This window comes from Myodes glareolus, chromosome 27, assembly GCF_982192425.1.
Source record: "Myodes glareolus chromosome 27, mMyoGla1.1, whole genome shotgun sequence".
In the NCBI taxonomy this organism is placed as follows: domain Eukaryota; kingdom Metazoa; phylum Chordata; class Mammalia; order Rodentia; family Cricetidae; genus Myodes; species Myodes glareolus.
In genome coordinates this window covers 44,326,526-44,353,812 of record NC_142052.1, presented here as the reverse complement: position 1 = coordinate 44,353,812, position 27,287 = coordinate 44,326,526, and the positions used below count along the sequence as shown (strand labels likewise).

At 41.2% G+C, this 27,287-nt stretch overlaps 1 protein-coding gene across 1 annotated transcript; it reads left to right on the top strand.

Moving 5' to 3' along the window:
• Positions 1-2,252: 2,252 nt before the first annotated feature.
• On the top strand, positions 2,253-27,287 carry Sumo1 (small ubiquitin like modifier 1). Its single transcript, XM_048428739.3, has 5 exons — positions 2,253-2,410; positions 15,717-15,791; positions 20,959-21,036; positions 22,932-23,003; positions 26,437-27,287. Exons 1-5 carry the CDS (start codon positions 2,399-2,401, stop codon positions 26,503-26,505), a joined length of 306 nt encoding a protein of 101 aa, XP_048284696.1. The 5' UTR covers positions 2,253-2,398; the 3' UTR covers positions 26,506-27,287.

Genomic DNA, 27,287 nt, shown 5'->3' with positions numbered 1-27,287 from the left:
TTTTTAAATTGGTTTTTCTTTTTATTGCTGAGTTGTAATAAATTTCTCTATATATTTTGATTTTAGGTCTTTGGCAAATGTATTATTTTCAAATATTTCATTCTTTTTGCTGTCTTTTGAACAGCAAAAGTTAAACTTTTGATGAACTCCAGATTTTCAATTTTCCTTTGATTATTTCTGCTTTTGGTGTCATACCTGGAAGTCCACCATTGATCTAATCCAAGCTGGGTGGGGTCGTGGAAACTTGAAATTCTAGTACTTGGGAGGCCAACACACCGAGAGCTGAGGTTCCAGGACAGCCTGGGCCAAATATAAACACCCTGCCTCCAAAAGCAAAATCAACAAATATAAGTCATAAAGATTTGTTTATATTCTCTCCTAAGAGTTTTACTTTTAGGTCTTTGTGCTGGATAGTTTTATGTCAACTTTACAGGAGCTAAAGTTATCAGAGATGAGGGGCCCTCAATTAAGAAAATACTTCAATCCCATCACTCAGGAGGAAGAGGCTCTCTGTGATCCTCCTGAGGCCATCCTGGCCTACAGAGCAAGTTCTAGAACAGCCAGGGCTACACAGTGAAACCCTGCCTCGAAAAAAAAAATCAAAAACAAAAAAAGAAAATGCCTCCATAAGATCAGGTTGCAGACAAGCTTGTAGGATATTTTCTGAATTAGTGATTGATGTAGAAGAGCCCAGTCCATTGTGGGTGGGCTACCCCTGGGCTGATGGTCCTGGGTTCTATAAGAAAGGCTGAGCAAGCCTTAGAGAGCTAGCCAGTAAGCAGCACCTCTCCATGGCCCCTGCATCACTTCCTGCTTCAAGGTTCCTCCCTGTCTGAGTTCCTGTGCTGACTTCCTTCAGTGATGGACTGCAGTGTGGAAGTGTAAGCCAAATAAACTCTTTACTCCCGAATTTGATTTTTGGTCATAGCATTTCATCGCAGCAATAGAAATCCTAACTAAGGCAGTCTTATATACACACACCTTTGAGACATTTTAATTTTGTATTTGCAGTGAGATAGGGATTTCAAATTCCTTCTTTTGCATCTGAATGTTCAGTAGTCTCATTACTAATTATATTATTAATGTTTAAATGTTTAATGTGTATGGGTGTTTTTGTCTGCATGCATGTCTATGCCATATGTGCAGGCCTGGCTTGGTGCTGACCAAAGCCAGAAAAAGGCATTGGATTCTCTGGGATTGGAATTACAGGTAGTTGTGAATGAGTATGTGGGAGTTGGGAATCAAACCGGAGTTCTCTGGAAGAACAACCAAGTGTTCTTTGACCGCTGGGACATCTCTAATTACCTCATTGCTAACTATAGAAAGGATTCTTTTACTAATGTCTTGTAGTGCGAAAGGTTATTGATTTATCTTAGTACTTTCAATTTTATTCCCTTTACTTATATATTCTTTTTGTTTTGTTTTGTTTTTCGAGACAGGGTTTTGCTGTAGCTATCAAGCCTGTCCTGGAATTAGCTCTTGTAGACCAGGCTGGCCTCGAACTCACAGGGATCCACCGGCCTCTACCTCCCGAGTGCTGGGATTATTCTTAATCCTCACTGAATGCTGTCAAGAAGGTTATAGTAGTCAAAGAATTTTAAGTCTTTCTGTGACGAAAGACAACTAATTAATGGGTTGAGGGTAGCTCCTTCTGCCTACAACTTCAAAACTTTCAACAATATTTTCGACATCTATAGCCCTCAAAACTTGTGTCCTAGAGCTGGGGGCAGAGGCAGGAGGATCTTGTGAGTTCGAGGCCAGCCTGATGTACATGGTTGAGTTCTGGAACAGCCAGGGCTGCGTAGTTAGATAGACCCTGCCTCAAAAAACAAAACAACAAAAGGTGTGTCCTAAGGGATCGTCTTTTCGTTGTGGTTTTTTAAATCGAAGTCCTGAGTGCACCGGCAGCAAGCAAGAGGAGGTAGTGAAAGTATTTACCGGGAACTCACTGTACTTAGGGGCAGATGGAAGGTTGGGAGGAGACAAAGACCAATCTAGGCTCGGCCCTCAAGCGCGCAAGGTGTCCGAGAGGGAGGAGTCTACGGCGTCAGTTTGACCCCGGACATTCAGCCTGGGGTGGCGAAGCCCTGGTGTCCCGAGGGGCTGAGGTAGCGGGCCAGGTTCTCCCGCCGGCCGTACACCCAATTCTCTCGCTCCAGGCAAGCAGATTTGCAGGTCGGACGGCCCCCGGCCTTCCCCCAAGGCCTTTTCCCGCCTCCTTTTCCCGTCTTCCCAAACGCTCCTCTGCGCGCAGCGGAAGTGACGCGAGACGTAGCGGAAGTCCCTGCAGCCGCGGTGTTGTGCTGTGGGGAAGAGACAGATTTGTAAACCTCAGAGTGAGGTTCAGCCTGCCGGAGGCCGCTGCGGTGCGGAGACCCCCGGGGAAGCCACCGTCACCATGTCTGACCAGGTACCGGGCCGGGGCTTCGGGACTCCGGGCTGTCGGCCGCGGGCTTGGCCGGACACGGGGTGCGGGGGAGGGGACGCGGCTGGGGGAGGGGGCTGCTAGCGGGGAAGGGAGCCCAGAGGGGCGTCGAGCGCCGGGCCGAACGGGGCCAAGCCGCCGGGGACCGCGGGGCTCCGGGGCGCACCCGCCCTCCGCCGCCCTCGCGGCGCCCTCCCCCCGTCCAGCTGCCCGGCGCCGCGTCTCCCCCGACGGCTCCCGGGTTCTTGCGGGTGCGCTGGGGGCCCGGGCCCGCTCCCCAGTCGCCGGGAGCGACCTCGGGGAAACGGCCGTTTCCCTTAAGCGTACCGATGGCAGGACCAGGGCCCTGGGCCTAGTTATGTAACGGGAGAGCGGCCCTGGCTGAGGGTAGGTGGCCCCCAGAGCGGCGCGGCTCCACTTTGGGTCTCGGGCGGGGGGCGGGGGCGGCGAGCGAGCCTGGCCTGAGGTTCTCGGGAACCCAGAAGACGCCGCTTTCCGTTGTGTTTGCGGGGAGGGCCAGTCCGCCGCTGTTTCTTCTGAGTCTTTTTTTCCATCTGGGGCTGCGGAGCGGTCGACTCTCTTTCTGTACTTTGCATTTCTTACTCGGGATTGGTCCATCAACTCTCTAGCTGTGGGAGTGCTCAGAATAACCGAGAAACAACGAAACTGTTTTGCGTCGTACCACCAGCAAGCCATTTCATCTGAGCATTAGTCTGCAGATGATTGACTTTTTCCAAAACAGCACATCTTTACTTTTTTCCCTATTCACAGTCAATTTCATACGTTTAAACAATGTATCTTGATTATTTGCGTCCCCATATCCCCTCTTCCAGGTGATAGAGAGAAAAGAGAAAAACTGTGTATTGTGCAGTTGTAGAATATTTTTACAGAAAACTGCCAATTAAAAGTGAAATGCTGTCAAGAATTTGCATAGTTATTTGCATTCAAATAGAAACACTGCCACCTAAGTTTTTCTTCATCCTGTTATTGTTTACCATGTTTGTGGGTGGTTTTTGTCTGAGCTGGGCAGTGGTGGCGGATGTCTTTAATCTGAGCACTTGGGAGGCAGAGGCAGGTGGATCCCTTGTGAGTTTGAGGCCAGCCTGGTCTACAAGAGGTAGTTCCAGGACAGGCTCAAAAGCTACAGAAAAACCCTGTCTCGAAAACCCCCCACCCCCAAAAAAGTTTTTGTTTGGTCTTCTTTTGTTTACTTAGACGACTTTGAATTTTCAAACTATTTTTTGACATTTGTAGTGATAATCAGTAAACTTTTTCTTTCAACTCTACAGTGTAGTTGAACTGCTAATTGTTTATTTATTTATTTATTGTTTTTCAATACAAGGTTCTCTTTGTAGCCTTGACTGACCTGGAACTCGATCTGTAGACCAGGCTGGCCTCAAACTCGGAGATCCGCCTGCCCCTGCCTCCTGAGTGCTGGAATCAAAGGCGTGTACCACCACTGCCTGGCCAAGGTGGTTCTAATTTTTAGCCTACTCATACTGTAGATTAATTGTGGGGTGGATTTGATTATTAATAATCTGGATTAATTTCTATTTAATCTGGATAGAAATGACTTCATGAATATCTCCCCAGACAGTTGTTTCCTTAGTTACAAGTAAGGGAGGAAAGATCAGCTGTAAATGCTTAGTTTCATCAGCTTTTTATTTTAGAAGAAACTAGAAGGCGTGTTAGCCTGATGAAAGAGTTATGGAATAAATTTTTTTTAAAATATTTATTTATTTATTATGTATACAACATTCTGTCTGTGTGTATGTCTGCAGGCCAGAAGAGGGCACCAGACCTCATTACAGATGGTTGTGAGCCACCATGTGGTTGCCGGGAATTGAACTCAGGACCTTTGGAAGAGCAGGCAATGCTCTTAACCACTGAGCCATCTCTCCAGCCCCCTGGAATAAATTTTACAATTATTTTTGCTCTAGTTTGAACTCACGTCATTTAAGAATATGAAGAAAGGGAAAAAAGGACCGTGGGACACATGCCATTTTCAGGGCCTGTGAAACTGCACTAGATGTAGAACTCACCCTACTGGGATTACTGGGTATTGGACGTCACTCTGTATCCCTGAGCTTAATCCCATCTCTCCTGCTTAGTCTCTCTAAGTTGCCTAGGTTGGTCTTGAACTTGACTCTGTAGCACAAGATGTCTTTGGATTTGGAATACTCCATCACTTAGCATTGCAGAGTAGCTGGGATTAGAGTTATGCTGTCATATTTGGCTAGTTGGTGTGCAATTAATTAAATCTTGTCATTCTTTCATGGATGATCAGTGAAGAGTTTTAGAAATATGACAGAAAAGTGGAGGTAAGTCTTTTTTCTTTTTTTGTTTTTGACATAAGGTCTTACTATGTAGTTTTGGCTGTCCTGGAACTCACTATGTAGACCGGTCTGGCCTGGGACTCAAAGATCCTCCTGGTTCTGCCTCCCAAGTGCTGGGATTAAAGGCACATACCACCACTGCCTGGCAAAACAAGTCTTTATAATTGAGCTACACATTAAAGCAATGTGCAACAGTATGAAATAGTGCTTCTTTTAGGAATTTTGACTTGAAAAAAATATATGCTAACATTTTAAGGGGTAATTTATTTATCTATTTTGTTTTCCAAGTCAGGGTTTCTCTGTGTAGCCCCAGTTGTTGTGGTACTTGCTCTGTAAATCAAGTTGTCCTCAAACTCAAGCACCGCCTGCCTCTGCCTCCCCAGTTCTGGGACAAAGGGTATGTGCCACCATTGCCAGCTGATGGGATTTTATGTCATTGAGAGTGTGGTACTAGATTTAGGAACTGTTGCTCTGTGATGATTGATGAGCTTAAATTCCTGAAGTTGAGTAATAGTTCCAACTTTTTTTTTCTTAGTTTTGAGATGATCTCACTGTGTATCCAGGCTTGCGGTGAATCCTTCTGCTTTCGCCTTCCCGGGCACTGGTATTACAGGTGCATGCAACCATGCCTAGCTGTAACATCAGTTTAAAATAAGTGGACATTATGTTCACAAGGGCTTATGTTGTTGGGTTCGTCACTGATGAATGATCAGTTATTGTTTTTGAAATTTGAATGAAATACTTTTTGTTTTTTAAGACAGGGTTTCTCTGTGTAGTCTTAAATGACCTGGAACTTGCTCTGTAGGCCAGGCTGTCTTCGAACTCAGAGATCCACCTGCTGCTGCCTCCTGTGTGCTAGAATTAAAGGTCTGTGCCACCACTGCTCAGTTGAAGTACTTTTTAATGATCTCAATAGTCATAGTATATTTGTGGAGAATTATTTTTTTTAAGATTTATTTATTTATTATGCATACAATGCTCTGCCTGCATGTGTCCCTGCAGATGGCGTCAGATCTCATTACAGATGGTTGTGAGCCTCCATGTGATTGTTGGGAACTGAACTCAGGACCTCTGGAAGAGTGGTCAGTACTCTTAACTGCTGAGCCCTCTCTCCAGCCCAGATAATTATTATTATTATTTTTTTTGAGAAAGTACTATAGTTGCTCATCTTTATCATTTACATGATTATCCCAAAAGATGATGGTCATCCTATAACCATTCATAGGTGTTTGCTTAGCCTGGTTTCACATTTCATCAAAACTAAAAGTATAATATCAAAGGGATAAGAGTAATTTGAACTATTATTTTCCCTTTTTCTTTCCTTATAGTATAGTTAAAACTCTTTTCCATTTTATACCAAACCATCAAAAGCAGCTTTACCTTTAGTGTAACAAAAACAAAACAAAATCAACCCAGTTGGAAATAAACTTCTAGTTCCCTGACTTTGTGTGATTGTGTTCTGCTTTATATCAGTCAGTCAAATCCCTAAGGTGCGCCCAGATTCATGGGAAAGATGTGTCTCATTTCTCAATAGGAGTAAGAAAGAACTTGCAGTTATCTTTAGTCTACCACGTCTTGTATTTCTGCTGCTCTTGTAACATTTATTTCTGCAGTGTTCTTTATAGGTTCTTGTTATTAGTCTTTGTTGATCTTGGTAACAGTTTGAGTTTTCAGGAAAATAAGGGATGGATTATGTTAAAATGTTTAGCTTTGTATACCATTCATATCATAGAACATATTAAACTATAACAGTTACTTTAGCATTTACTTAGTGGTGGGTACCTTAGGCATTCCATTTCCTAGTAGAGGAGTGCTGCGTAGCCTGTCAAGTCTGTCATCTTTCTGACTGAGTGAGGTGCTGGTAGTGGGTATTACCAACTGAATATAATGGAGCACTTCAATTAGAATATAACAACTATTTTATAACATATTGAAATAATAATAGAGTATTCACAGTTGAGTAGTTGAAATTTCAAAACTGTAAAAAAAAGTTGTTTTTTTTTTGGGATAGTCTCTACTCCATGTAGCCCTGTCTATTCTGGAACTCCCTATTATGTAGACAGGATAGTCTCTTCCTCTTGGGATTAAAGGTGTGTACAAGCACACTGTGAAAGCAAAATATTTTTCACGTAATTGTGATATTTCATAGTAGTTAGGTTAACTCTGTCATAGCTCTTACATAAAATATTCCTTACATAAGTATCTTTCTAATTTGTTTCTTAAGATTTTATTTTATGTGTGTGATTTTATTTTATGTTTATTCTGCTTGCATGTATGTATATGTACTGTGTATGTGCCTGATGGTTCCAGAGGTCATGATAGCATCAAATCTCCTGGAACTGGAGTTAAGGATGATTGTGAACCCACACATGGATGTTGGGAGCTGGATCTGGGTCTCCTGGAAGAGCAGCCAGTGCCCTTACCTTGAGCCCTCTCTAGCCAGGCTTGGAATTGTTGTGGTTTACACAGATACTGTTACTGATCACCTTAGTCTTGTAGTTCATGATTTGACAGAGACTTGTAGGCAGGTTCACACAGATACTGTTACTGATCACCTTAGTCTTGTAGTTCATGATTTGTATGCTCTAGCCAGCCGTGGTGGCACAGGTCTTTAGTTTGTTCCAGCACTCTGGAGGCAAAAGCAGTCAGTCAGAGGCAACCAGGTCTACAGAGTGAGTTCCAGGACAGGCTCCAAAGCTACAGAGAAACCCTGTCTCAAACAAAACAAAACAAAAATTTGCATATTCCTGCAACATATCTTTAAAGATATGCTGTGATTGCCTCCTCTTCTCCTCTTGACTCTTCCTTCTCCTTGCATTTAGTTGCCTTTTTGCAGTTAATAAGGATCTGAAGGAAAAGACAGGAAGGAAGGAGGAAGGGTGGAGTTATGTTCTCTTGCCTTATCTAGGCCCAGTTATTTAAAGGTTTGCAGATGGAAGACATCTGTGTAACCTACAACCCGATCAAGAGCTCCTGTAGTTATTTATTTATTTGCAACAGACAAGGATGGTTTTGAACTCACAGTGATTCTCCTGCCTTTGTCTCTGCCATCACAACCTGCATATATACTGTACTGAATTTCTAAAATACATAGATTAGCTGAGTGTTGGCACATGCCTACACTCATGTGAGACTCCGTCTCAATCCCCCAGAAAGGAATAAACAAAAGACAACATAGTAGTTCAAAAAACTTTTTATGACATTTTTTGTGGTTGTGTGTCTGTTTGTGCACACATGCCACTGGACCTGAGAGGACCTAAGCTTTGTGGAGCTGGTCCCACTGTTTGCTTCTCCGGGATTGATCTTAGGTTGTTGAGCTTGGTAGCAAGTGCTTTCATTTACTCCTCTTTCTAGCCCCCACATAATAGTGCTTTATAAATCGTGTGCTCCGTGTGTTTGGGTGCCTGCGGGGGCCAGAACAGGGCATCAGAGTCCTTGGAGCTGGAGTTAGAATTAGTTGTGAGAGAATTTAACTCTGGTAGTTTACATAAGCCCTACTTTCTAGCCTCCTCTGTGTATGTCACTGAATGCATTGCTGTTACATTCCAGTCTGTTTCTACTGAGGATATTTATATATAGTGGCCTGCCTTCTGAGGTATATTAAAGTAGTACTGTAGGCCTTTTTTTTTCTTGAGACAGTTCTTACGTTGTACCATGTGCTGGGCTCAAACTTGTGCCAGTCTTCCTCCTGAATCAGCCAAATGTTGAGATTACATCTGTGAGGACCTATCCAGTATAGACTTGCTTTAAACATAATACAGGTGATACTTGCTTTTAGTACTTTTTTAAAATCAGGATTGCTTTTGAATTGAAAAACAGACTGACTGATAGATCTTAGGTTCGACAAGTATGCTGCTAGTTTTTCTCATGAAATAAGTGTAGACACAGATTGGTTTGGTGTACCGACGTAGGAGAAAATGTAGAAAATGATGTTTATATTCTTTATTGTCTCGTGTGTTATAGGGCCCTTTACAAATGAGAAAACAGTGGTTCTATTTTGTTTTGTTTGAGACAGGGTTTTTCTGTGTAGCCCTGGCTGTCCTTTCTGTGTACACCAAGCTGGCCGTGAACTTAAAGATTCACCTGTCTCTGCCTCCTGAATAGTGGAACTAAAGGGGTGAAACACTGGGCCTCAGTTCAATTTCCAGCAGCCACTGGTGGCTCCCAGCCATCTATAGTGGGATTGATGCCCTCTTCTGGCATTAAGTTGTACATGCAGACACAGCACATAAAAATTAATAAATACATAAACAATAAATCTTAAAGTGTGTACCACTACCGCCTGGCTTTTAAAATAGATATTATTGTTATTACTATTATTATTATTTTTATTGGTTTTTCAAGACAGGCTTTCTCTATGTAGCTCTGGTTGTCCTGAAACTCACTTTGTAGAACATGCTGACTTCAAAATAAATCCACCTGCCTCCGCCTCCTAAGTGCTAGGATCAAAGACATGGACCACTGTTGTCTGGCTTTTGAAAAATTTTTATTATTGAAAAGTTAAATAATGTATACAGTGTACCCCATATGTTCATATCTTGTCTTTTAAATCTACAGCATACTGCTCTGTTCCGTGCTATTTTGGAAGCCAGTCTCAGGCATTCATGTGTAAATAGGGCTTAATTTTTTTTAAATTATAATTAAATCATTTCCCCTTTCCCTTTCCTTCCTCCAGAACTCCCTGATAGCTCCTCTTGCTCTTTCAAACGCCTCTTTTTCTTTAAGTGTGGGCAGTCCTAAGTAAGTAAATATAACTGCATAGTCAATACACTGTTGCTTATGTGTTTTCAGTGCTGACCATTTGGTATTGGTTATCCAGTTGGTGCACTTTTTGTGGGAAAGACTATTGTTCCCCTCTTGACATTCCTTGGTAGTTCTTAGTTGTTATTTTGAGTTTCCCCTCCCCCATCCACATTAGCATGCCTGTTGGTGTCATCCTTGTTCAGGTCATGTTTAAACAGCCATATAGATAGGACTTCATGGGTGTGTAGCTTCTGACATATTTAGGAGACACAATCCACAATGTCACAGTACATTTTTTGTGAAGGGCTTTTTATTTCTTTTAATAATAGCCATAATACTGTATCCTACTTTTCTTCTCTCTTTCTTCTAATTCCTCCTCCTCCTTTTTAAAAAAAACATAGTTATGAGTTAAATAAATAGATACTGGAGAGAAGACTTAGTGGTTAAGAGCACTGACTGCTCTTCTTGGTACAATTCCCAGCACTCATATGATGTTTTATGTAGTTCCAGTTTCCAGAGATCCAACATCCTGTTCTGGCCTCTGTGGGCACTTGCATGCATGTGGTACGTAGACATACGTGCAGACAAAACATCTATACACATAAACTATATTACATAAACTATATTAACTGTACACATAAAATAAATATATATATTCAAAAAAGAAAAAAAAGATTGAGCAGGGAATACCGCTTTAATCTGGGCACTCAGGAAGCAGAGGCAGGAGGATCTCTTGAGTTTAAGGCCAGCCTGGTCTGTGTATCAAGTGAGTTCCAGGACTATATAGAGAGAACCTGTCTCAAAACCAAAAACGAAACAAAAATTTAGTATTTTCCAAGAATCCCTCCTCTTTCAGTAAGAATTAGCAATCCTTGTGTAGCTCTAAGGACCAGTGGCAGATTAAATGAGATGCTCTGTCCATGTGACCGAATTGTCCCTGTGCTGACTGTTAGAGCACATCTCTGTGAAGATCATTGAACTTGAAATAGTACAGTATGAATTCAGTACACTTTAAATGCAAACTGCTGTGTCTTCCATATCTTTCAGTTTAGTTCACTTACCAGCACCAGCCGTCTGTTTCCATGCTGTTCCTTGGAGAGCAGAGTTAGAGTGCCCAGTTCCAGTAAATTCCTTTACCAGTTAGGAGCGTTCGACCTCCCGTGATTTGGTCCTGAAAACTGTCATGACTTTCCTCTGCTCTGTTGGCTGTATATTCTTGCCAGCCAGGTCGATCTGCTCTTTGGAACTGTCCTTGCTTTGATGACCTCCAGTCCCAGACTTAACACTGAACGCTTTCACTGTTGTGTAACTAGTGTGCTGTATTCTGTATTGGCTGCCTTAAAAAAAATACAGGACAGAGAAGGAAGGCATACAAGACCTCAAGACTATTGGGGACAGGTTCAGTTTTTTTCCTTTTGTCTACAATCTTTTTATTTTCTAGTCTGTCAGTAGGAAAAAGACATTCACTGAGTGTAGTGGCCTACACTTTTGATCTTAGTACTGGGAGGTAGAGGCAGGTAGATAGAGCTCTTGAGTTTGAGGCCAGCCTGGTCTGTATAGTGAGACCCTGTGAGCCCACGAGAAGGTGCATGGCTGCATTAAGGCTTTTTTTTTTTTCCCAAGAGGTAGAGATGTCCATTCCTACAGTGGTTTTGTGATTGTAGAGAATGAGATGGGCTTCAGAGCCACTAGAATTGTCACAATGATGAATGATTAAATAGGAAACTTAAGAGAAGCCATAGATAGTCAGTGTTTGTTGTAGTCAGATGAGTGTAGGTAACTGTTGTAATTGGGAATCTAGAGAGGATGTTTTGTTTGTTTGAGAGCTGCTGTGATTGCTGGCTTTAGTGCTATTAAACTCAGAACTTTCTGTACACCAGACATGGGTTTTGCCCCTGAACTATGTTCTCAGCCCTGTAGTTTGTTTTTCATTGTGGTTTTCAGAAAAAGGAAATAAGTCTAACAGGAATTAGAAGTAATGCCTTCACATACTTCAGATACCTAACATGCACAAGTTCAGGCCCTTGGATAAAAGTGTGAACTCTGTAATTGTTAGGTTGGAGAGGATGATGTTAGTATTTGTGTCTGTCTTGTTTTTCTTTCTGTTACTATTATAAAACACTGACCAAACCAGACTTTCCTTAGATTTCCGAGTCTTAGTTCAATATTGAGGGATCCCAGGGCAGAAACTCAAGTAGGAATCAGAAGGCAGGAGGTGTGAGGCAGAGGCCTCGGAGAGATGCTGCCCGCTGAGCTGACTTCTCCCCGTGACTTACTCAGCCTGCTTTCTTATATGATGCAGGACTACCCGCCCAAGGGTGCACTGGGATCTCCTGAATCAAGAAAATGCCCCAGAGGCTTGCCCACAGGGGACTCTGATAGAGGCAATCTGAGATAGGGTCTCTCTGTGTAACGGTTCTGGCTGTCATGGAACTCACTGAGATCCACCTGCCTCTGCCTTCTGAGTGCTGGGATTAAAGGTGCCACCAGTGCCCCACCCTAGGGGGAAATTCTTCAATTGAGGTTCTCTCTTCCTAAAACACTTTAGGTTGTGACAAGTTGACAAAAACTAATCACGGTATCTAAGAGACAGCCACCTGATGGCAAGGAAGAGAAGCAGAGGACTGAAGGCCAGAATTGAAGAAAACAGCTGAGATGAGAAGGCACAGATGGAGAAATTTGAGTGTCCTTTGGATTTATCAGTAAGGAGTGCAGTTGAAACTGAGGGCAGTTTTGAGTGGAATGTTGATGCACACCCCAGAGAACAGCTAGGAGAGAGTAAAAGTGCCCATAGCAAATACTGGCTTGTCAGCTGTGACAGTGGTGGGAAAATAAAGATTGCAGTAGAGTGTCAAGTCAAGGAGGCCAGTGTGGGATATGAATGAACTGCAAATAGAGGCATTAAAGAAAGATAGTGGTTGGGAGAGTGCTATGATCTGAGAAGGCCTTTTAGTAGTAGATGTCAGCTGATCTGAGGGTACGTCTCTGATTTGATTTTGGAAAGACTACCGTTACTTCAGGTAAAGGAAACTGGGCCATGCATGGCCGAAGATGGGAGAAGGCCGATGGGACGTATTTGGGGGATGGTGGTTCAAATGAGAATGGCCCCATAGGCTCATATTTTTGAATATTTGGTCCCTACTTGATGACTGTTTGGGAAGAATTAGGTATGGCCCTGTTGGAGGAGTTGTGTCACTGGGGATGGATTTAAGGTCTCAAAAACCCAGCTATTGCTAGTACCCATTCTCTGCCTCCTACTTGTATTTGAGATGTTGTTCTTGTCACCTCACCTTTGCTTCACTGTTGTGGACTCTGATCTTATGGAACTGTAAACTCAATTAAAGGGTTTCTTTTATTATTTGCCTTGGTTATGCTGTTTTAACGTGGTATAGACAAAGATGAGTCTTTAGCAAACAGTGAACAGATATCTTAGATATCTTACTAAAAGGAATGTGAGAGAAAAGTGAGGTGGGGTCAGCGATGTATGTATTGAAATGTTGCGGAGTTTGTTTTTAGACCTTAAGGTGTTGGAAGCCCTTTATGCTTTTTGAGTGTTATAGGATTCAAGAAAACTGCTTTAGAAGGAGAAGAGGTCTGTGGGTGTTTGAATTGGAGGGGGGATTGTGTTTTTTGTTTCTGAGTAACTTCTATATAGCCACATTAGCCTAGACAAAACTAGAATATCTTCTTTTGTACTAACCTAAACAAAACTCACTTCCTTTCTTCCTCTTAAAGGGATTCAGGGTTTGGTTGCCTTTTACTGCTCTTCACCACAGAGAATAAGCTGTTTGCTCTCTGGATACTTGCAGGAAGAAGCAACTCTTCACTATGACTATACATTCATAGAAATATGGCAAGACAGTGTTTGAAGATAGTCACCTACTTCTCAGGTGAAGTAATGAAATTAACTCAGTCTGCAAGCATTGAAAGCACAGCAGAATGAAAACCAGGCATCCTGTCCCATCTGTCTCTTCTGTCATTTAAGCATTTCCTTAGACGCTGTACTGATCTTGGAGGAAAAGGTTACTTGGAGCTTGGTATGCTTACTCACTTTCTCCCCCTCCCCACACTTAATGACATGTACATGTTACTTTTATACATACAGATCTTTGTATCGCTCCCATCGCAGACCCATTGCTCTCTTTGTTCTCCTTCCATCCCTCTATCCCTTTGACTGGTCCTTCTCGTCCTCCTCTATAGTCCCCCTCCTGCAGTCCTCTTCTGCTAACCCCTTCTGTTACCCCCTCCTGCTATCCCCCACTTTAGATCTCTCTCTCTCTTTCTCTCTTTTTTTTTTGTTTTTTTGTTTTTATTTTTTCGAGACAGGGTTTCTCTGTAGCTTTGGAGCCTGTTCTGGAACTCACTCTGTAGACCAGACTGGCCTCGAACTCACAGAGATCCGCCTGCCTCTGCCTCCCAAGTGCTGGGATTAAAGGTGTGTGCCACCACCGCCAGTCCACTTTAGATCTCTTACACCATGCAAATTATACATGCAAATTTGAATTTCAGTCTAGAGTCTACATTTGAGAGAAAACATAGCCCATTGATTGATTGATTGGGTTTTTGTTGTATTTAATTTTTGGAGGTTTTTTTCTTAATAGATTGTAGATAGTGATCCCCTTTTGGATATATAGTTGAAAAAGACTTCTTCCATTCTGCAGGCTCTTTTCACTCTATTGATTATTTTCCTTTGCTGTGTAGAAACTTCATTATTGTGCAATACCATTTGTCAGATCTTGGGATTATTTTCCATGCTATTGGAATTGTGTTCTGTTCATTTCAAAATGTCAGAGAATGTAGTGTTAGTTGTACTGGCATGTGCTATATAGATATACATGTGCTTTACGTGTAAAATTCAGTTTGTTAATTCTTACTTTTCCCCCCCTTGAGAGTAGGTTTCTCTATGTAACAGTCCTGATCGTCCTGGAACTCACTTTGTAATCCAGACTGGCCTTTCACAGAGATCTACGTGCTCCTACCTCCTGAGTGCTGGGATTAAAGGATTAAAGTGCTCCATCACACCTGCCTCAGTACGCTAATTATTAGTGTAGGTTAACAGGGTCTCACTGTATATCCCTACCTGGTCTGGAATTCTAAACCAGGCTAGCTACAAACTCAGAGAAATTTACTACCTGGCTGGATTAGTTTTGAATTAATACAAGTAGCAAGAATATTTTAAATATTTAAGTGTGATGGTTGAATTAAAGTGTGTGGGACACTTTCCAGTGTCCATTTTTTCACTAAGAATGACTCAACTGATGTGCTTTATGCTGAAATTGTTCTCGTCTAATTCAGTCTGTTAATTTCAGTTGCTTTGCAATACTCCTTTATTTGAAATGAGTTTGTAAATCTTTTTGCCTTCCCATAAGTCTCCTATTTCCTTACTTTCTCACTCCTAGATTCCAGTCTCTTCTGCTCCCATTTTGTTACTGCGTTCAGTCATACCTTATTACCCTGTAACCTTGGATTAAAATACTAGACAATATAAAACTGATTCATTTTGACTCTAGTATTTAGACCAATACTTTCCTATTTGATTGTCCTTTCTAAATAGCCCTTGCCTGTGATGTATTTCCATATCTTGGTATAGAAGATTGCCTCAGGATAGACCATGAGAACATACTCTTGGATTCAAAATGTTTACTAAGAATAAGAACTCTAGGAGAATGAACTCCTGGTTAAGAGGAATTGACTTTAGGGCAAGAACTTCCAAATTGCTCCTTTTGACACCAGCATCTTTGTCACCTTTTAACTTGTTAGAAAAATTCTTATTAATTTGTCTTAAGTCCTTAGGGTGACTGATTAAGACATGGTTAAATTTTAGATTTTTACTGTAGGAAGCAATGCTGTTAAAAACAAACAAACTTGGACTGGAGAGATGGCTCAGATGTTAAGAGCACTGGCTGCTCTTCCAGAGGTCCTGAGTTCAATTCCCAGCAAACACATGGTGGCTCACAACCATCTGTAATGAGATCTGGTACCCTCTTCTGGTGTGCGGGCATACATGCAGGTGGAACACTATATACATAATAAATAAATCAGGGGGAAACTTTATTGAGTTTTAGTGAATGGGGAGTTTGAAGAGTAATTGAGTGTTGGGGAAATAAGTGTTCTCTGTATTTTCAGGTGCAGAGTCTGTTACCTGAGGGAAAGTAATGGATGCTCATAAACAGCAGAGTATTTATAATTTTTAATCTGAAAATTTCTTTCAGGAAGCAAAACCTTCAACTGAGGACTTAGGGGATAAGAAGGAAGGAGAATACATTAAGCTCAAAGTTATTGGACAGGTGAGTTTCATTATTTTTCTCATTTGACATTTTTCCAATGTGTAAAAACATAGGAAAAAATATTAGGTAGGACATGTTATTTAAAAATTGCATTTTCCCTTATTGTACATGTATCTGTTGGGGGTAAAAGAGGCTGATTCTGTTTTTGAGACAGAGTCTCACTCTGTACTCTTGCTTGGTCTTGAAGTTACTACACAGACCAGGCTGACTTCAGACTCAGAGACGCACTTGCTTCTTCCTCCAGGTGTTGGAGTTAAAACATGTGATACCACACTGGCATGTTGTCTTCTTTTAGAAGATTGGATTTAGTGAAATGTTACACTGTTAACCATCAAAGTATGATAGTTTTCCACAGTCTTCCAAGTGTGGAATCAATGTCACTGTGACAATTTTGCCTATGTATTTCCTTGATCATTGAGAAAGTGTTATTTTTTGGGGGGAGGTCTGCTTACTGTGTCTATATGTATGTGTGTAGTGGAATCTAGGGCCTGGCACATGAACAGATAAGTGTTCTACCCCTGAACCATATCCCCAGCCATCTTCTTACTCTTTTTATTGCTTTGAGTGTGGTATATGGATGCAGTGAACGCACTCAGTTGCTTCCTCTTTGTTAGTGTGTCTTCAGCGTACACCTCCCTTCCCTGCTACAGGAGTTCCCTGACTCTTTTCTGTAGCACTGGAGTTCAGCCTGGCCTTTATGTTTTTAGTGTTCATACTGGGATCTGAACTTGGATTCTTAGGCTTGTATTGTCTTACTGAACCTCTCTTTACCCCCACCCTTTGTTTCAAAATACTGTTTTTTAAATTTTATGTATATGGGTATTTGGCTGCATATATGTCTACACCACCTGCATGCCTGGTATCTGTGGAATTGGAGTTGCAGACCCTGTCTGAAGAAAACCAAAAAGAAAAAGAAGCTTAACATCATGGCCAACATGGAAATGCAGAGCAGAATCTCAGTGAAACCACATAATACTTCTGCAATGACTAGAACCAAAAAAAAAAAAAAAAACCCCAGATACAAGTGTTGAGCAGAGAGTTGGAAACCTAGTATATTGCTAGTCCGGTTTCTACTGAGAATAGTTTGACCATTCCTCAAGAAGAGTTACTATGCTAGACCCAGCACTTCTGCTTCTAAGTTGTGTGGGTATTATCTACCTCCCTTCCCTTTTCCTTCCCCCTTCTTCTCTTTCCTTTCTTTCCCTTCCCTTCCTTCCTTTTTTGTTTTTGAGAGACAAGGTTTCTCTGTGTAGCTAGGGTTGTCCTGGAATTCCCATGAGGCCTTGAACTCAGAACTCTGCCTCTGCATCCTGAATGCTGGGATTAAAGGTGTGCACCACCACTGGGCACTCTTCTTGGCCTGCAGTTGGGAAGAAAGAAACATGGTGGCAAGAGTGACTTGTTTGTGGTCTGGCCGGGAAGCATAGAAAGTACCAGAGCTCCGCTGGCTTTCTGTTTTCTCCCTTTTTATTCAGTCCAGAACCCTAGCCCACCCAGGATGGTGTCACCCACCTTCAGTCACCAGGGGAGCTCGGCCTTCTGAGTGCATTTATACTTTTTTCTTTGGAAAATGTCTATTTAGAGCTGTTACCTATTTTATAAATTAGAATTTTGCTTTTAAGTTGTAAATTTTTAAAATATGTTGCCTTTATTAAATACATGATTAGCAAATAACCACCGCTTAGTTTTGGGATATGTCTTCACTTTTTTTGGTCACTTTGTAGCATATAGCATTTAATTTCAGTGAAGTAAATTTATGAGTCTTGTTTTGTTTTTTGAGACAGGACTTTTCTGTGCTGTCCTGGAACTTGGTCTGTGGACCAGGCTGGTCTCAAACTCCCAGAGATCCTCTTCTGGGATTAACGAGAAAGACTGTGCTACCACTACCCATTTTGTTTTTTTGCTTCTAATTAAGAAACTGTTGTCTAAACTGGGTGGTGATAGTTCACTTTAATCTCAGCAGTTGGGAGACAGAGTTTGTGAGTTTGAGACCAGCCTGGACTACAAAGTGAGTTCCAGAATAGCCAGGGCTACATAGAAACCCCGTTTTGAAAAACAAAACAAAACGAAAGAAAAAAAAGAAAGAAAAAAAGAAAGAAAAATACAAACATCTACCCCCCCCCCAAAAAAAGAAAAAACCAACCAACCAACCAAAAAACTGATCCAGGATTACAAATATTTAACATCTGTGATTTCTTCTAAGTATTTAATAGTTTAGCTCTTAGGTTTACTTTTTATTTTTTAATACTTTTGTGTGAGTGTTTCCTAGGCTGTTAGTTAAAAAGACCGTCTTTACTTGGTCTGGTGGTTTGAGCTTGTAATCTCAGCTACTTAAAGTTAAGTTTAGAAGGATCTCTGTTTCAAGGGCTTCCTGGGCTGCAGAGAGAATTCAGGGTCACTCTTGGAACTTAGACTCTATCTTAATATATGAGAGAGAGGAGAGAGAGAGAGGGGGGGGGCAGGCAGGCAGGCAGGCAGACAGACAGACAGGCAGACAGGCAGACAGACAGACAGAGACACTGACTGACCAACTGGAAGAGGCTCGGACAGGATGTCTGCTGTGAAATTGCATTGCATCTTCTAGACATGTTAGGGAAGCTACATCCATGAAATCTGAATATGCTGCCTAAAAAAGCCTGAACAGGGGGCTGGAGAAATAGCTCAGCGTTTAAGAACACTGACTGCTCTTCCAGAGGACCCGGGTTCAATTCCCAGCACCCACATGGCAGCTCACAACTGTCTGAAAATCCAGTTCCAGGGGACCTGACACCTTCACACCAATGCAAATAAAATAAAAAATAAATAAATCATAAATTAAAAAAAAAGCCTGAACAAAGACATCACCAACAGACATTTTAACATGAAAGGGTTTAACATGAAAGGGGAAATTATTATGTTGGGTGGTGGTAGTGCACTCCTTTAATCCCAGCACTTGGGAGGCAGGTAGTTCTTTGAGTTCAAGACCAGCCTGGTCTACAGAGTGAGTTCAGGACAGGCAGGGCTACACAGAGGAAACCTTGTCTTGAAAAACAAAAACAAACAAAAAATTTACTAGTTTATAAGGATTCTTTTTGTGTTTCTGACTTGCCTGAAGCCTCTTTTGCATCCAGGCTGGCCCTAAGTTTACACCTATCAATCTTCTGCTTCAGCTTCTTGAGTGCAGAGATTATAGCCACTAACTTGTTTAGAGTTTTTAAAAAATATTTATTTATTCATTTGTTTGTTTGTTTGTTTGTTTATTGGATTTTCGAGACAGGGTTTCTCCGTAGTTTTTGGTGTCTGTCCTGGAACTAGCTCTTGTAGACCAGGCTGGCCTTGAACTCACAGGGATCTGCCTGGCTGTGCCTCCCGAGTGCTGGGATTAAAGGCCTGCGCCACCACCGCCCGGCTTAATATTTATTTATTATGTATACAATATTCTGTCTTTCTGTATGCCTGCAGGCCAGAAGAGGGCACCAGATCTCATTACAGATGGTTGTGAGCCACTATGTGGTTGCTGGGAATTGAACTCAGGACCTTTGGAAGAGCAAACAATGCTCTTAACCTCTGAGCCATCTCTCCAGCCCCCAGAGTTTTTTTTTTTTTTTAATCTCATAAGTTGTGACTGTTTCTACCAGTTTGTCACATTTTTGTTTCTGTCTTACTGTAAACTGTTCAGGTTTATTAAGTAGGATCTTGATCTGTGTGTGTTTCCCAGTAAAAATTTACAATACAGAATTCCTAACTGCAAAATTAGGAAGAATTTTTCTTTTATCAAGAAGAAAACACAATATACCTAAAATCCTAGCACTCTGAAAGCTGAGGCTGTTGTACTTTAAAAAGTGACGTGAGAGAGAAAGACACCATGCAACAGGGCTCTCAAGGGGTTTTAACTGGGGGAAAGTGAATGGGGAAAGGAGAAAGAGGAAAGGAGAAGGGGGTACTGGCCTCTGAGAAACAGACAGAAAGAGGTGGGAGGTGGGCAAGGCCCCCCTTTTAAAGGGAACATAGTAAATGCGCAGGAGGTGCTCTTAGGCCGCATCTGAGGACGTATCCTGTCAGGACCCCAAGGGCAGGCCAGTGCAGATGCCTGATACTAACATTCCTCCCTTTTCTTTGTAAAAAGGTGAGGCATTAGAAATGGGTAGCAGGCAACACAGGGATGAGGACTGGTGTTCTCGAGACTACTTCATCTTTGTGGGACCTGGGAACACTGGAGTGCCGGGTTCTGAAGTAGCTCGCTGCGCTGCTTCACCTCACTGTTGAGGGCCGCTGCTTGGACTTAGCAAAATGCTGTTCAAGGTGGATTCAAGTCGCTTCCCTGGGGTTTAAGGTACCTGACCCGTTTCCATCACTGCAGTGTCCTGGCAAGAACTCCACTGAGTGACGTCCAGAGCCCCAAACCTTCAGTTTGACTTACTGAAGGTTTTTTTGTTTTGTTTTGTTTTGTTTTGTTTTTTAAGCTATGGAACGCTTCATGAATTTGTGTATCATCCTTGCGCAGGGGCGACTTACTGAAGTTTTTATTCATGTTAGAAAAACTGACTTCCATGAGTCACTTTTTGGTAGAAAAAAGTTTTATATGTTACTTTAAAGTTTATATTTTTCGGGGCTGGAGAGATGGCTCAGGGTTAAGAGCACCGACTGCTCTTCCAGAGGTCCTGAGTTCAATTCCCAGCAACCACTGATGGCTCACAGCCATCTGTAATGGGATCTGGTGCCCTCTTCTTGCCTGCAGGTAAACATGCAGACAGACATTATATGCGTAATAAATAAATAACTTTAAAAAAAGTTTGTTTTATCTTAGGTTTGACCCCGCCCCCTCAACATTAGTTGGTATGAATGTGATAGTATGTTTTGTTTTTATTGTTTATAAGGGTTTGTAACAGTTCATTTTATTTTTACAGTATTTTTATGGATATGATGTAATGAAAGAATGCTTTTGTTTGGCATACAAATTTATATTAATAATTTTGATACCTAAAACATCTTTGGTTTGTTATTTTTTATAGTGAGTTGCTGAAAGGTAATTTGGATTTTGACTAGATTGCTTTTAATGAAACTAGTTAGGAATGCTAAAAAGAATATTATGATAGAAAACTGTAACAAGGCGTAATTAAATAATATGGTTCAAGTTAGCTAAGTAGTGTAGACAAAGAAGGAATAATGTTTCCCTTTATCTCCTTAGGATAGCAGTGAGATACATTTCAAAGTGAAAATGACAACACATCTCAAGAAGCTCAAGGAGTCATACTGTCAAAGACAGGTTTGTATGTTGAGATGTTAAATACAGTGCTTCCTTATTGAAGGTTGTTGAAATGCATTCTGTTTTTACCATTAGAGACTTAAGGAAAATACTGTAGTGTTATCTAACATTCCTCATGCATTGTTTTCCTTTTGTGACCCATTTCAAAGTTTTGGTAGGATATAGAAAACATCTGAAAGTAACTCACTTTTACTGATTGCTCAAATGAATATCTTTGATGGTTTGCATCTGTATATAACAATAAAGGCAAGCCTTTTGGTGATTATTGTGAAATTTCCCTGTGCTTCTAACTATGAGGTTTAGGTCATTTATATCAAATTTAAATCTACAATTAATATATTTTCTTGGGGCCGGAAACACGATTCAGCAGTTAAGAGTACTGACTACTCTTCCAAAGAACTTGGGTTCTATTGCCAGCACCCACTTGGTGGCTCATAACCATCTGCAGCTCCAGTCCTAGAGGATCTGATGCCCTTCTGGGAGCACTGCACACACGTGGTGTACAGACATATAGGCAGGCAAAACACCCTATAGAAAATAAATACTTACCTGGTGGTGGTGGCACATGCCTTAATTCCAGCATTTGGGAGGCAGAGGCAGGCAGATGTCTGTGAGTTTGACATTGACCTGGTCTTTAGAGCAAGTTCTGGGACAGACTCTAAAGCTACACAGAAAAACCCTGTCTCGAAAAACAAGACAAAGCAAGAAACAAAACAAAAAACAAAAAAACCAAATTAAAAGCATTTTTTCTTTATACATAATATAGATTGCTGCTAATTATTTACCATATTTTCAAGCATATGTCAAGATAATTTCTCTCCTTTAAAAAAAATCTGTCTGGGGCTGGAGAGATGGCTCAGAGGTTAAGAGCACGAGCTGCTCTCCCAGAGGACTTGGGTCCAGTTCCTCACACCTACATGGTAGCTCACACCTGTCTGTAATAGTAGTTTCAGGGCTTCTGACACCCTCACACAGACGAACATAAAATAAAATAAATTGTATATGTAAAAGTATCTGTATGGTTGTCTACATCATACATCTTGTGCTCACAAACATTAAATAAAAATTGGGGGGGGAGTTCAAGAATTAATAATCTTTAGCTTCAGCTAAAAATGTCTCAGGGTATCCAGGGCTACATAGTAAGACCCTGCCTCAAATACACAGATGTGTGTGTGTGTATGTATGCATGTGTATGCATATGTATGAATATGTAAGAGTGTAATTCATGTTGGGTATGAGGGATAACTTGTAATCCCAACACTGATAGGAGGAGGTCAAAAATTCAAGGTTATCCTCCACTATTAAAGAAATTTGAGGACAGCCTGAGCTTCATGAAATCCTGTCTCAAAAAACTAAAACCAAAACAAGAAAAACAGTACATTAGAGATAACCAAGGTTGAAATTTTGTTTGTTTTGAGGCAGGGTCTCTCTTACACAACCTTGGCTGTTCTGGAACTCATTCCATACACCTGGCTGGCCTCGAACTCATTGAGATCTGCCTGCCTCTGCCTCCCGAGTATAATTTTAAAGGCATGCACCACCACCACCAACCAGCCTTATTTCTTTTATGCTAGCTCAGACTTAAGGGGGAAATGAATACAATAGTGGTTGGGAAGAGAAGAAAGGCTTATCAATCATTTTGGGCTGAAATTCTTAGCTAACTTCTTTTATCTACAGGTCATAAGCTCCCTAGTTGTAAACTGAAGATGAGGTGGTAATACCTTCTTGAATCTTTACAAAGAGCTTTATGATTGCAAATAAAGTACTTAGTTCTGGTTGAATTGGTCATCTAATTTTATAATCTATGTAGCTTGTTAAGCCGTTATGTTGTTTTGTTTTTAGAGTATAATAGTTATTTAAAACCTAAGATTTTTATACACACTTTCTTTTTTTAGGGAGTTCCAATGAATTCACTCAGGTTTCTATTTGAAGGTCAGAGAATTGCTGATAACCATACTCCAAAAGAAGTAAGTATGTTTCTTTCTAAATCCAACTTTCGAAATAAATAAGATTTTGGATTAAAAGGATGAGGATTATAGCTCAATAATAGAGCATGTGCTTAGTATTCGTATGTCCCAGAGTTTGATATCCCTAGTGCCAAAATAAAAGAGAAAAAAGTAACAGTTTTTGAAATTTGTATTTACTTATTATGTGTATGTTCACATGCATACCTGTTCATGAGGGTCATGATGCATATATGGGAGTCATTTCTCTACCATGGACATCCTGGGATGGTGGGTCTGATGTCTATTGCAACAATCTGGGGACAATAAAAGCTTTTTCCTTGGAACTCAAGAGGTTAAAAATACTTCTTGCTCATGCATAGGACCTGGTTTTAGTTCCTATCACCATATTGTAGGTATATCATCTATAACTCCAGTTCCAAGGATCTGCTGCCCTCTTTTGACTTCCTTGGGTACCAGGCACAAACATGATGGATATATATATGCAGGCAGAAAGTTCATTCATTTGACAAAAATGTATATTTTTTGTTTGATTCGTTTTTTTGAAACAGGGTTTTTCTGTGTAACAGCCTTAGCTGTTCTGGAACTCAGTCTATAGACCAGGGTGGCCTCAGACTCAGATCCCTTTGCCTTAAGTGATAGGATTAAAGGTGTGCGCCACCACCACCCAGCTGAAAATAAATCTTTTTTAAAAAAATATTTATTTATTACGTATACAATATTCTGTTTGTGTATATGCCTGCAGACCAGATGAGGGCATCAGACCCAGTTTCAGATGGTTGTGAGCCACCATGTGGTTACTGGGAATTGAACTCAGGACCTTTGGAAGAGCAAGCAATGCTCTTAACCTCTGAGCCATCTCTCCAGCCCCCCCTGAAAATAAATCTTAAAGAGGGAATTTTTTTCTCTTAGGGAGATGGCAGTGGCTCAGTGAAGGCGTTTGCCACCACCATAGCTGCATTCTATCCTTGGAACCCACGTAGTGGAAGGAGAAAACTAACTCCATGAAGTCCTTTGGCCTCTACCCACAAGCCATGCACATCTGCCTGTTCTCCCCCCACATCTCATACACACCTTTATACACAAATACTAAAATGAATTTATATAAATTTTTTAAAACAATTTCATTAGCATTAAATTCACTTTTTGTGAATACTTGCTGATCAGAGAGAGGAAATAATCTGTTGAATTGAGATTTCCTTATGTACTTTCAAACGTGCCGCTAAGAAGAGGGTGGAGGATTGGATAAGACATCTATGGTCTTTCTTTTAAAGACAGACACATCTTACATTTGGTCAAGTTGTGGTACTTTGATGGTGACCTCAGAGGACTTGGGGAATCTGGAACAGTCCCTCGGGTCCCTGGTTTTTAAGAGTATATAGTTCAACAGTCCTTTGCGTTTGTTTACAAAGTGTTTTCATAATTGTGATTAATAAAGTTACTTTGCTTTAAATAAGCCATCTTTCCTATTTAGCTATTACTTTTGATAAGTCGTGTAAAAAGTTTGCATATCTTTTGTGGCATTGAGAGCTATCTTTGTCATTAAAGGTCTAATTGACTTTGCTAGCTATTTTGCTTTATTAACTTCTTAGGATTTACTACTTTTAACCACTTTTGATAGGAATATTACAGAGTGAAGCTATATATTTCTGAGTATGACATGGTGTCTCTCTGTTCCATTATGGGTAATGTTGGTTTCCTTTGTTTGCTTTGAGACAGGGTCTCTTTCTACAGAGCCATTGCTGTCCTGGAACTCACTATGTAGTCACCTGCCTGTAACTCAGAGGGATCTGCCTGCCTCTGCCTCCAGAGGAATGCTAACTTTGCTGACTCAGTTAAATGATAATTGCCAGGTTCATTCATTGTGGAGTTGCTGTACTAGGGTTCTCTAGAGGAACAGACTGATAAATATTCATCTAAAGGAAACTTAGTAGATGCTTTACAGGCTGTGCCCAGCTGTTCCAACAGTAGACAGCTACTGTTCCACGAGGCTGGGATGTCTCAGCTGGTTTTCAGTATCCTGAAGAAGTGGACTGTAATACCAGTGAAGAAATGAGCTTTCCAGGAACAGTGGGCAAAAAGCAAAAACTTCCTTCCTCAAGTCTTTATATAAACTGCCACCAGAAGGTAGATCTTCCCATTTCTAGAGATCCAGGGTCAGCTAAACTGGGTGTAGTTGTGCAGAGGCAGGTGGGTCTCAGAGCTGGAGGCTAGCCTAGGTGGCCTACATGTTGAGTTCTAGGATGATTGGGACTATAAAGAAATCCTGTCTCAAAAAAAAAAAAAAAAACAAACAAAACCAAAACGATCCATCTTAAAGACTTCAAATGATTTCATTAAGAAAAACCTCTCAAACTGGGCAGTGGTGGTGCCCGCCTTTAATCCCAGCAGGCAAATCTCTGAATTTGAGGCCAGCTTGGTCTATAGAGTGACTTCCAGGACAGCCAGGGCTACATAGTAAGACCCTATCTCAAGAAAACAAAACAAAAGATAGAAGGAAAGAAGGGACCTCTCTCAGGTGTATCCAGCCTCTTGGACTTTAGTTACTTCCAGTTGTAATCAAGTTGACAACCAAGAAGCCACTACAGTACCTTTTTCATTTTAATTAACCAGTGACCTGCAAAGATTTTTTTTTTGAAGTGTGTGACTGTCCTTTAGATGTTGCCCATTTAGGGTACCTTCAACTTGGTACCTGTATTCTTGACTTTTCTCCATATTTTAAAGAAGTTTTTACTTTGAAATATTTTTCTGATTAAAGGTAAGTTACAAGTGCAGAATAAAAATCACCATCTATGGCCAAGTGGTGGCGGTGGCACACGCCTTTAATCCCACCATTTGGAAGGCAGAGGCAGGTGGATCTCAGTGGGTTTGAGACCAGCCTGGTCTACAAAGCAAGTTCCGAGATAGGCTCCAAAGCTACAGAGAAACCCTGTCTCAAAAAACACCCCCCCCCAAGAAGAAACAAAGCAAACCACTTCCATATTGTAGAGTGAATAAGCAGAGTGTGCTTGAGTGTTCCTCCCATGTCCCTCCCATCCCAGTCTGTGCCAGAGCAGTCTCATGGCTTTGCACATGCCAGGCAAGTGTTGTGTTTGTTGATTGGTTTGATTTGGGTTTTTGTTGTTTGTTTTTTTGAGACAAGGTCACACTATGTAGTTTTTTGGCTGTCCTAGAACTCACTGAATAGACAAGGCTAGTCTCAAATTCACCATGATCTGCCTGCCACTGGCTCCCTAGTGCTGGGATTAAAAGGTGTTTCACTTCCCAGGTGTTGGCCTCAGGAAGAAGAATTTCAGCTTTGGGGGTTATTTCCAGATGACACTTGTATTGTCTTGTACTTTAAAATAATGACCACATAATTGCAGCCAGTGTAAAAATGTTGCTTTTTTTAGTTTAGTTAACATATTTCTCTCTCTCTCTCTCTCTTTTTTTGCAGCTGGGAATGGAAGAAGAAGATGTGATTGAAGTTTATCAGGAACAAACGGGGGGTCATTCAAGGGTTTAGATAATTCTTTTTATTTTTTTTTCCTTTTCCCTTAATCCTTTTTTATTTTTAAAAATAGTTCTTTTGTAATGTGGTGTTCAAAATGAAAATTGAATACTGGCACTCCATCTCTTTAGAACATCTGGTAATCAGAATTCTAGTGTTCAATATTCATTATTGGTTGTTTTTGTTGTGCTGATTTTTGGTGATCAGACCTCAGCTCCCTTAATATTGCCCTTCTTATTTTAAACAATTTCATATGTGCACAGAGAGGCCACCCTTTTCAGGACTGTGCATTTTCAGGTTTGTGATGATAAAAAGATGGACCAGTGGGAGCTTTCCTATGACCTTCCAGTTGGCCCTGAAGTTCCAGCATGTGGTTGCTTCACGCCTGGACCGTGGTTTTCAGTGGGAGATGGAAGGTCTTCAGAGACCTGAACTGTGGGAAAATGACCTTTCCTCAGCTTGAAGCTACTTTTAAAATCTGAGGGTCTGGACCAAAAGAAGAGCATCACGTTTGTAGTTAAGATGACAGATACCGTGAGAGTGACAGCTAACTCCAGGATGGCTTCACCGGAGAGAAAGAACGCGTCCTAAGAGTAAGGCAGGCTGTCTGAAGATCCCAGGAAAGCTGTAATCTCCATCAGCAGTTAGTAGGAAAGTTACTCTTGCAGAAGTATACGCAACAGACACTGCTCCTTTTGATTCTGTTTGTAGTTTTTGGCCTGGGACATGGGTTTTCAAGGGACATCGTCTGTACCAGCTTCATTAAAATAAACAATATTTGTAAAAACCGTACAAAA

Bases quoted from the DNA above. Each gene is read 5' to 3' on its own strand.
- Sumo1 (XM_048428739.3), top strand. The intron at 21,037-22,931 runs GTTTGTATGTTG...TTCTTTTTTTAG, and splicing joins AGTCATACTGTCAAAGACAG to GGAGTTCCAATGAATTCACT. The intron at 23,004-26,436 runs GTAAGTATGTTT...CTTTTTTTGCAG, and splicing joins ATAACCATACTCCAAAAGAA to CTGGGAATGGAAGAAGAAGA.